This window comes from Triticum aestivum, chromosome 3B (assembly GCF_018294505.1).
Source record: "Triticum aestivum cultivar Chinese Spring chromosome 3B, IWGSC CS RefSeq v2.1, whole genome shotgun sequence".
NCBI lineage: Eukaryota > Viridiplantae > Streptophyta > Magnoliopsida > Poales > Poaceae > Triticum > Triticum aestivum.
In genome coordinates, this window is record NC_057801.1 from 826,878,489 (window position 1) to 826,889,548 (window position 11,060).

Consider the following 11,060-nt stretch of genomic DNA (forward strand, 5'->3'; position numbering starts at 1 on the left):
AATCTAGTGGAGTAGTAGCTGTTAACCATGTATGTCGAAATAAGAGCTGAGCAAGGCAAGTCATGATCGTACGGTGACCAGTTAGTTTAATCGATCGAAGCTTATGTTTCTTTGTTTCAAAACCAGTGGTAAAATTGATTATAGTTCAAGAGGCGAAGTTGCGAGATCTCCATTTTATTTCAAAATGTGGAAGCAGGTAGTAGTAGTACTACTACAACTAGTAAGCATGCACGTGCAACGCACGTCTCAAACGTAAAGTAGGTGAGATTCACATAATATAAAAAATATATATTTTTAAAAATATAAATCAAATGGATACACAATGTTTGATGTCGCTCAAATTGTATTTTCAAAAGTGAGACACAATAGTGGTTATGTTGCTGCATAGAGTAATCGCAGGAAAATATCCTCATTTAAATAAAATCGGCAACTATTTATTAATGCAGCAATATAGGCTTGTAGTGTAGTCTTCTCTTCGAGTGTAGCCAGGAAAAAAAAGGTATAAACTGCCTTACGATGCAATTATATTGTTCACGATGCTTAATTCTCGAATCTTATTTATTCTACTAATCTGCATAGCAAAATATATACTTGTACTAATTTGGATCAAATTATATATATTTTTTGGTTGTGTGGATTGCCAAAATTATCTTTTATCAATTTTTATATCTATGTAAAATTTATTTTGTATCCAAAATGCAACAAATATGGACATGCGCGGGCTGCTCGCGCGCGCTGCATTTTAGCGCGCTGTAGGAGCTGCGCGCGCACGTTGTATTTTAACGCGGCTGCTGGAGCCAGCGCTGTGCGCCGCGCCAAACCTGGCGATGGGCGCGCCGCAAACTACTTTTTAGCATGCCGCGTATTGCGCGGCTGTTGGAGATGCTACCAATGTATATAGACATATTTTAGAATGTACATTCATTCATTTTACTCTGTATGTAGTCTGCATTGAAATCTCTAAAAAGACTTATATTATGAAACGGAGAGAGTATATATGAGAATGATTTTCATGCTCCAGATCACATGCATTTCCCAAAGCAATTATCAAATGATTAATTAAATTCTGGAATAGCAATTTCTTCATGTCCCAATTTTTTATTTCTAGAATGCATCAAAGGGAAATTGATTGATAGATGAAATTGCAGATAAAAAATTTCTGACCCGCCTCCAAGTGCCAAAAGTGCAGTATTAGTCACGCAAATTGCAGAATACCCCCAAATCGAATTAAAGGTCACCTGATTGATTTGTGATAGACCTTCGGTGCCCTCGACTGTGCACGTAGGAAGAACTGCATGAGGTCCTCGACGGCCCAGTAGGACGACGGCAGGAACGGCAATGACGGCACCTCCTGTGCCACGGCCGAGACCGGTGCCGCCCTAGGGACAGCAGCGGTTGGCGGCTTGGACTTGGAGGACGTCAGTGGTGGATTGTTATCGGCGTGGGTGTTGCGAACGAAGCTGAAGTCGATGCGGATGCCGATGGTTGCCGGAGAGCATGCCCTGGACGTGGATGGAGTCATCGCATTAGTGGTAGAAGAGCATAGAAGACGATGGCGGCGACAACACGTGTGTTCCCGGAGGAAGACGAAGCTCCTCGCGCTTCCCCCATTGTGGCTAGCATGCATGATGGCAGCAGGCGGCTCGCGATTAGCTTCCTAATAGGATGGATGCATCCGAGATAAGTTTTTTAATAGGATGGATTTGTCTAAGATTAGTTTCCTAATAGGATGGATGCACTCTGATTTAGTTTCCTAGAATATGATGCACCTGTAATTATTAGTTTCCTAATTGCCCAGGCATGGAGTTTCATATTTTCCTTCACGGTGGAGTACGGTCAGTCAATGTAAATTGCTAAGTGCACACAGAAAATGGTTTAGGTTAAGGCTAACCGTTAGATTGATTTTAGTAGTCCTAATCGTGCGGTGGTATTGGATCTGTGTACTTTTTGTGGAGTGTGCTTAAAGAAATTCTTGTTTGATTGTTTAATAGTAGTATAGATTTATCACTAAGCGAGCTCACGGAGATGCGTTCTACTACTAGTGTGCCGTTTTGATCACATTATGGGATAAGCTACTATAGGAGGTGGCGGTTCAAATCGTCAATGCATGGCACGGATGGCCACTAGTTGAGCTTGATACGAAATGAAGACAAGGCCCGTTAAAAAAAATAGACTTAGGGGAAACCCTCTTTCTCAAAAGATAGAAAATATATCTTGATCTACGAGTATGATACAAGGACGATATAATCACTTTTTTTTTACATCAGGACGATATTTTTTTTGCAAGGGTAAAACTGAGTTTATTCCATATCAACAGGATTACAATCAGCTAATACAAGCGAGTAGGAAGACCAACACATAGTTTTGTTTCTAACATATTCCATCACAACTTGTTGCCACAATAAATCCTGCGTTTCAAGTCACACCACCAATTTACCAGGAGACTTAAGTTTTGTTTTCCACTCATTCTTTGTTTATCCCATTTCTTCACCAAAGCTATTCATCAGGAACAAAGACATGAGGTACGTACGAAGGGATACCAGCTAACACAGAATTAAGGATAGTGGTTCTGGATCCCATGGACATGGGAATTGCCTTTCCAAGTGCCAAGTTAATTTTTTTTTGATAAATATAAACTTGTCCTCCAAAAAATTCCAATCAGATACCTTTAAACCAGTAAAACAAATAGGTACACCTAAGTATTTTAGAGGGAATCTTTTAACTTGGCAATTAAGGATATCAGCGTAAGTTTGCACAATATAAATTCATATTAAGCAGTTTTATAGACAATACACGACACAGCTCTTCTGTTTGACACGTACTTGGCTAGCACAACACATGGATGCACAGGAACGACATGATTGGGGATCATGGGGGCCAGTAGACGCGAGCATCGATGGGGCAAACCAAAATAGGAGAATGCTTAGACACACGTGTCAAGGAGATTAGTAAGGAATCTTGTGGTATAAGCACCTACTCTTAATCAGTTGCAACTGCCACCACTTTTCACCACCTCCTTTTCAAAAGAAAGGCATATGTGCATATGTATACATGGACAGACCGACATGATGATCATGGGAGTGAGTAGACGTGAGGATCGATGTGAGAAACGAACAAGAGATCCTATCTATCTATACGTACTTCTTCCTTGCGCCGAGGTTTATTTGTAGTAGCTGAACACATAAATTCAGTGTCGAACCGAGCTTTGTGAATACTAGAGAGGAGGGGAGACCCCATATGCTCATAAGTCACGTAGACCCAACTAGAAAGCAACACTGTGAGAGGCCTCAGGCTCTCTCTTCCAAAAGACTAGCATGTCAGGAGAGGATAACCACACCATTATAAGTCATGTTAGTCTTCTATCACAACAGATGGCACACTATACCCAGCAAGGATCACGCATGAGAATCAAGGCGCCGCATGCATGCATGAGAATCAAAGGGTCATCATCGGCTTGTTTCCACACTAGAACGTATGCCTGGACTAGTCCACATGAGAATCAAAGGCTGCCGGTGTGACGCTCGATCCAGAACGTCGACTAGTCCGGTGGCCTGACCTCTGAACGGAGACTAGCAGGTAGTAGCTGCACACAGTACGTGCATCTTGCCGGCTTCAAAATGCCATGCAAACATACATGCATGCCACAAGGCTGGTTCAGCGTGCATGCATCCAGCTCGTGCTGTATCAGCCAATAAATTCCCAAAAATGTTTTGATATGTTATATGCACTTTATTTGGTACTGCTATTTTCTTCCAAACATTGCAATAATTCCAGTGACACTATACAAATTCATATTTTCCAAATTCAAGAAGTTTGAGTTTCTTCAGTCACTCATTATTTGTTCCAATACAGTTAGAAATGCAGGTTACAGATTATTTTTCACACCCAGTTCAACAATTACATTCATATCTTCAAGCAAATTCACAAGCACTCCCCGTCCATTTCACACTATTTTCATTTTTTAACTTTCAATTCTTTCATTTGAGTTATTCCAATTTTGCATACATGTTTCACTAATTTGAGTCATAGTACCACACACAATTCAATTTTTCGAAATAGTTACACATATTTCCACTATTTAATTCAGAAATTATTACACACATTTCCACTATTTATTTTGCATTTCAATCAATTTCAAAATCATTACACCGGCATTTGACACATATACTATTATTGGAAGCATTTCGATAATTTTAGTCCTCATTTAAGAAACTAGGACTTGCATTTCAATTTCTGAAACAATTAATTAATTTATTTGAAAATTTTGAAGTTTTTCATAGAAATACTTTTGTAAGAAAATATAAATTTATGGATATCATATATTTATTTGGTATTCGTGCAAATGTCTCGTGTATGCATTGCTATATGAATGGTATTGAATTATTCCTTGAAGAATTAAACAAGTGACTCACAAAGACAAGTGTCAATTGAGCAAGTAGAGTGTTGCTATTGCCGTTTATCTATATTTCCTTGAAGTCATATGATGTTCAGCCACGCGGATTGTAAAGGCTTCTTGAGATTGCAAAAAAAATGAAAACGTAGGAATAGGGGAAATGTATATTTTAGATGTCATGTACTACAAATTCATACAAGATTTCAAAACATATTAGTTTTCAATATGAGTCTTTTGATCGTGCATAGGAAATATACACACGCAATCCCAAAGGAAAAATAAAATGAGGGTTCTTTAGTATGCAATTGGAAGGGGGGGGGGGGGGTAGGAATGGATTACATAAAGAAATACCTTCAAAAAAGAATTTTACACGACAATAGTATCCCTAATACTGTTATCTAAAGGCCTCTCATGGAATCAATTCCTTACGATTCAAATTCTCCATATTCCCACAAAAATTCTATAATCCAAAGAGGCCCTAAAAGTTGATAGAAATGCCTCAACTCGGTAATTTCGCCAATACCATCAAAATGGCTCTTCGACCGTGGACAGCTAGCATGTCCAAATAATTATTTATTCGGCCTTCGTTTGCTATGTTGGGACGTAGTCATAGGAATCAAAATGGACAGCTAGTTAATGTTGGAGGATGATACTCAGTGAAAACACTATATGTTGCCACTGTGAGTAACATATACAACTCGCCTACATTTGTTTTTTGCATGGCCTGGCCCAACTACATTGGCTGGTATTTTTATTCTTTTTTGTATAGTTTTATTTTCTTTATAGTTTATATAATGAAAATTTTAAGTATTTTTTATTTTCAATTATGCTTTTCAGTTATTTTATATCTTATTTTCTTTTTTTATTTGCCTGATTTCTGTTTTTTGAAATTATGAATCAAATTTTCTAAGATGTATAAGCATTTTAATTTTAGTTTTAATTATCCTATTTTTCTAGTTTACTTATTTTTTTATTTTTATTTGTGATTTTATTGGGTAATACTATAATTTATTTTTGTATGTTATTAGACATTTTTTGAAACCCTTGAACTTTTCTCAAACACATAGACATCTTTTAAAGATTCATAAACCTTTCATTTTCATATAGAAGATTCTCAAGAACTTCGCAAGTATTTTTTGGAATACATGAATTTTATTTCTTTGTACATGAATATTTTCAAAAATATGTAAACAGTTTTGATATAGACAAAACAATTTTTTGATACATGTGAAAAAATTCTATATATTTGAACATTTTCTTTTGATCTACGTGAACAATTTTTCTCGCAACAGATAAACACTTCTACTCATTCAATAATATTTGCCTTATTGTCAGACTGATTGTATAAAATCACTAAACTTTATACATTTTTTAGTTTTCTCAACACACAATCTTACCTTTTATTCTTCCAAAAAAATCTAGTGATGTGGGCCTCTTGGTTGAATGCATAACTTCGCGAGTGGAAGACATATTGTGGTGTTCGCATGCTGGCCAACGGGATCGAGGACTTGCTTACATATAGCATTTGGGCAGTACATAGGGGACCCCGGTTTTCAGAGCAATATTTATTCATAACAGTTAAAACTACCTTTGCTTTTGACATACATAACATAACATATGTGAATAATTTTGTCCTAGTGTAAATTTGTCCATTGAAACTAAATGGCTTGAAATCCCGGTGTATAGAGATCAGGAAGCACACAGCTAAGACGATCTCTTTCCGTATGTGCCTTGTGTGTACATTCCTTTGCTATGGAATTATATTTGAGACCCTGGTTCCCATTATCTATATTTAGCATTAACATGGAAAATTACATTTTTTTTGTTAAATCAAATGTGAACAATTGAATTTTACTTCAGGTTGATTGTGACATAGCATATGTGTTGTTGAAAGTTACTTCAAGTTGACTGTGACATAGCATATGTATTTTCTTATTATGCTTCTTAAATAATAATTTTATAATTTCTTGTCGCCTTTTGGTGCGAGCAATTGTGGATTCTAGCATCTATCTATCACTTTTTAATAAAGAGAATATATTATTATTAATAAGACACCAATTACACTCGATCTCTACACTAATACGATATCAAGAGCTATTCAAGATATCGAGAATGCACAATAGCTAAACTAGAAAAGGAGAAACTTCCTCAAAAAATAAAAATAGAAATAAAATCATGACGTGGACGAAAGTGAAAAACAACACACAATGACAGAAAGAACACCAACCATCACCCTTGGAAACATATGAACTGCGATAGATATTCCAAGATTAATTATGTAGTTTAGTGGCCTGTTTTTTTTTGTGGGGGGTTATCTGCTGTTTCTTGACCAAATATGAGAGCTGTTTGTACTGCATGTTTTTTTTTCCAATGAGAATTGAAGTCGTAGGCCTGTGTTACAGAATCTAATTTTTTTAGGTACACTCTGAGAGAACTCATGCTTAGTCTCACCTACCGAATCTATCAACCGAATACCGTGTACACATCAACTAATCTGTTTGTTAAGATTAAAATTTATGACAGTAAGTTTGTTTAGAGTTGCTTTTACTCATCAGCTGAACTCTTAATAAAAACCATGTGTCGAGAAAGAGAGTTACAGAAGCACATTTTCATTTGGTACTGGAGATATAGAGATATAGATGCTCTGTTGAAATGAGCGGAAAGAAGAATAACTTTACCTAGTGCTGCCGAAAAATGCTCCCAGTTGTCCAATTATCGCATACCCTTTCCCAAAAGAGAGAAAACAACATGATAAGGCAAATCTTGGAATTTTTTGCACACCAAGGCAATGTATATAACACCTGTCGGAAGCGACAAAATGATGCTGAAAATGTTCCACAATTATTGTCACAAATTAAGATTCCAATAATAGAGGCAATCATGGAATCATCTTTGCTCCGATCAATCTCCACCGTCCGGCATCTCTTTGTAATGCCACTCGCGACGCTATAAATACACTCTTCCTCGACACATTGCTACAAGCCTACAACCAGCCAAGCAAGCATCAACTCCTGCGTCCAGCTTAGCACTTAGCAGTTAGAATCACCACCTGCTCTTAGAATGGCGGGCTACTACAACGGCGGCGGCAGGACCATGTCCTACTCCAACACCGACGAGTGCTTCGACGGCGGCAGGACCATGTACTCCAACACCACCGAGGAGTGCTACGACGCCGGCAAGCACGGCCACGGCCACGGCCACGGCCACGGCCACGGCCATGGACACGGCGGGGCAAACATGTACGCCAACACCACTGACGTGGAGTGCTTCGACTCCGGCAGGCACGGCCACGGCGGTGGCGGCAGGACCATGTACTCCAACACCGTCGACGAGGAGTGCTTCGACTCCGGCAGGCACGGGCATGGGCATGGGCACGGCCACGGCCACGGCTACGGGCACAACGACGGCAGGGCTATGTCCTACTCCACCACCACCGAGGAGTGTTTCGGAGGAGGCGAGCAGGGGCAGGGGTACTACAAGAAGGAAGTGCAGCAGCACAAGAACAGGGAGCGCGTCGGCGAGGTCGGCGCCCTCGCCGCCGGTGCCTTCGCGCTGGTAATCAATTAATTAACCTCACTCAACAAGTCAATCACAGCACATAGTACACTTTTATCCATGTAATTTAGATGCATGATCTTTGAACTTGGTGTGTGTGCAGTACGAGGGGTACGAGGTGAAGAAGGACCCGGCGCACGCGAGGAAGCACCAGATCGAGGCCGGCGTGGCCGGGGCGGCGGCCCTCGGCGCCGGCGGCTACGCGTACCACGAGCACCGCGAGCAGAAGCAGGCCGCGTACGGCGGGCAGCAGGAGTACAGGATGCCCGTCCACAACAGCTACTGCAACTGAGTAATCATGCATGCAATGCATCCAACGTCCACCGATCGTCGTATAGACTCCAATAAGATCGATAGAGCATCATGCATGCAGGCATGCGTGTGTTGCTTACGCACTCTTATAATATCGGTGTCTCTGCAATAAGCTAGCTGCATGCGTTCGTGCTACTGGTCACGTGCTCTGTGGTGTAACTTGCGTCTGGTACAATATGGTCGCCTGTATTTATGCGTGTATGGATTGTGTGGTCTTGAAAAATAATAAGAAATCTTATACTAGTATATTATATCATCAAGATTAATTCAGCCATTAGATATAAAATTTAATGGCCAAGATCTATTAAACATCCCTGGCTTATATGAAGAGATGATGTACATAAAGTTTTTTCTTTTTTAAAACTCCCCATGTATTAATTAATTAAACAAAAGGTTATTACAATCAGTCATTACAACATATGCCACACAGGGCGGAACAGAGTTATATAACGAGCAACTTGTCGGACCTATTATTAAAACTAAACTTAGCAATCTCATGTGCCACCTCATTGGCACGCCGATTTATTTTCAAAAAACTCAAATTTTGAAACATCTTGACGATACTTGGAACCTCTTTCTTCAGATCAACTAGAGGGGATATGTCAAGCTTGTCATTCACAAGGATAGAATGTACGAAAGCACAGTCAATCTCCGAAATAATAGATCGGTGAAGGGTAATACTAATATAAAGACCTACTAGGCAGGTGTGGAGCTCGACTTCATTGTCACTAGTACACTGACCAACAAAATCCCACGAGGACATGATAATTTCGCCAGAGGAATTCCCAGCGACAACCTCCACACTGGCAGCATTAATACACTACCGGAACAGGGCCCTATGCCGACGGCCATATCTATGCCGACGGCCATCGTCGGCCTTGTCTGGGCTATGCCGACAGCCATATCCAGGCCGTCGGCGTAATAAAGCCGTCGGGCTATCCAGACGTATGCCGACGGCCCCCGTCGGCCCAGAATGGCCGTCGGCTTACCCAAAATTATGCCTACAGCGGGCCGTCGGCATATCTGGGCCGTCGGGATAGTTGCGGGCCCGGCGATCCCGCCGTGCCGTGCGGCTAACGGCGTCCGATCTATGCCGACGGCCGAGGCGGGAGGCCGTCGGCATAGATGCCCTTACCACGTCATCGATCCGGGGCGCACCGACCACCACCTATGCCGACGGCTGCCGTCGGCTTAGATGCCACATCATCGATCCGCAGCGGGTCGGCCATCTGCCCTATGCCGCAGCTATGCCGACGGCTTCGCCGTCGGCATAGTTTTTTTTTCTTTTTTTCTTTTTTTCTTTTTTTCTTTTTTTCATATCTATATTTTTTCATAATTTGTTTTTCTTTTTTTACCACGTCATCGATCTTTTTATCATAGTTCCCTTATCCACTTCCCGGTCACCCCCTCCACTTGTTATTTTTTTCTTTTTTTTCATAGCTATATTTTATGTTTTCTTAAATATTATTATTTGACTAACTTACATATAGTACGTGTTGACAACCGGGTGGTGTTGTGGCATGTCCGAAGAGGCGGCACGCGTCTCCGGTGCGTGGCCTCCCTCACGGACGGCGCCGCCGCCGGCACCTGGAGGGGGGAAACGGACGCGTCGGGTCTACATGGAGTGGATTTAGCTGTGGTTTTGGCCCGGATGTTGCTCCCGGGTGTCCCTATGGGCCGACCTGACACAACTGGGTGGAGAAGTCCACTGGTCAAAGCCCGTCCGTGGGAAGTCAAAGGGCTAGATCTCGTGGTCAACCGCTCGAGGGTTAGGCGGGACGGGGGCCCTGGGGGTAGCAATGCCACCGGAGCGTCGTACCGGGCCCTGATACATGCGGGGTGGTGTTGTGGCATGTCCGAAGAGGTGGCACGCGTCTCCGGGGTGTGGCCACCGTCACGGACGGCGCCGCCGCCGGCACTTGGAGGGGGGAAACGGACGCGTCGGGTCTACACAGAGTGGATTTAGCTATGGGTTTGGCCCGGATGTTGCTCCCCGGTGTCCCTCTGGGCCGACCCGACACAACCGGGTGGAGAGGTCCACTGGTCAAAGCCCGTCCGTGGGAAGTCAAAGGGCTAGATCTCGTGGTCAACCGCTCTAGGGTTAGGCGGGACGGGGGCCCTGGGGGGTAGCTATGCCACCGGAGCGTCGTACCGGGCCCTCATACATGCGGGATGGTGTTGTGGCGTCGTACGCTCAGGAGCCACCAGGAGGTGACACGTGGCAGGGCTATGCCTACGGCAAAGCCGTCGGCATAGATAGGCATAGCCCTGCCGCCAGGTTAAACCAGGGGGCGACACATGACAAAGATATGCCTACGGCAAAGCCGTCGGCATAGATTAATCTATGCCGACGGCTTTGCCGTAGGCATATCTTTGCCACGTGTCGCCTCCTGAGCCGCCAGCAGTTTTGACGGCGCCGTCCGTTGCCGTCAGACGGAAACCTACGCCGACGGCTAAACTATGCCGACGGCTGCGCCAGGGCCGTCGGCATACCTCCTATGCCGACGGTCTGACAGGAGTACGCTGACGTGATCTACACTGACGGGGCTATGCCGACGACAGCCGTCGGCATAGATCTATGCCGACGGCTTGGGGGCCTATGCCGGCGGCCCTTGGCCGTAGGCAAAGCCCGCGAGTCCGGTAGTGATACTCTCCACAAAACTAGCATCGACATTGATCTTGATATAATCCACATGATGCGATTTTCACAGCTCATGCTCTTTCATCGATGCAAAATCCACAATAACACCTCCCACCTTTTCCTTACCTTTGTTGCGAGAATCCAACTGTATAGCGTCGT

At 42.8% G+C, this 11,060-nt stretch overlaps 1 protein-coding gene across 1 annotated transcript; it reads left to right on the forward strand.

The window, feature by feature from the left end:
• The first annotated feature begins 7,367 nt into the window (after positions 1–7,367).
• On the forward strand, positions 7,368–8,520 carry LOC123072700 (homeotic protein female sterile). The gene is made up of 2 exons (XM_044496307.1): positions 7,368–7,948; positions 8,052–8,520. Exons 1-2 carry the CDS (start codon positions 7,454–7,456, stop codon positions 8,238–8,240), a joined length of 684 nt encoding a protein of 227 aa, XP_044352242.1. The 5' UTR covers positions 7,368–7,453; the 3' UTR covers positions 8,241–8,520.
• The last annotated feature ends 2,540 nt before the right edge of the window (positions 8,521–11,060 follow it).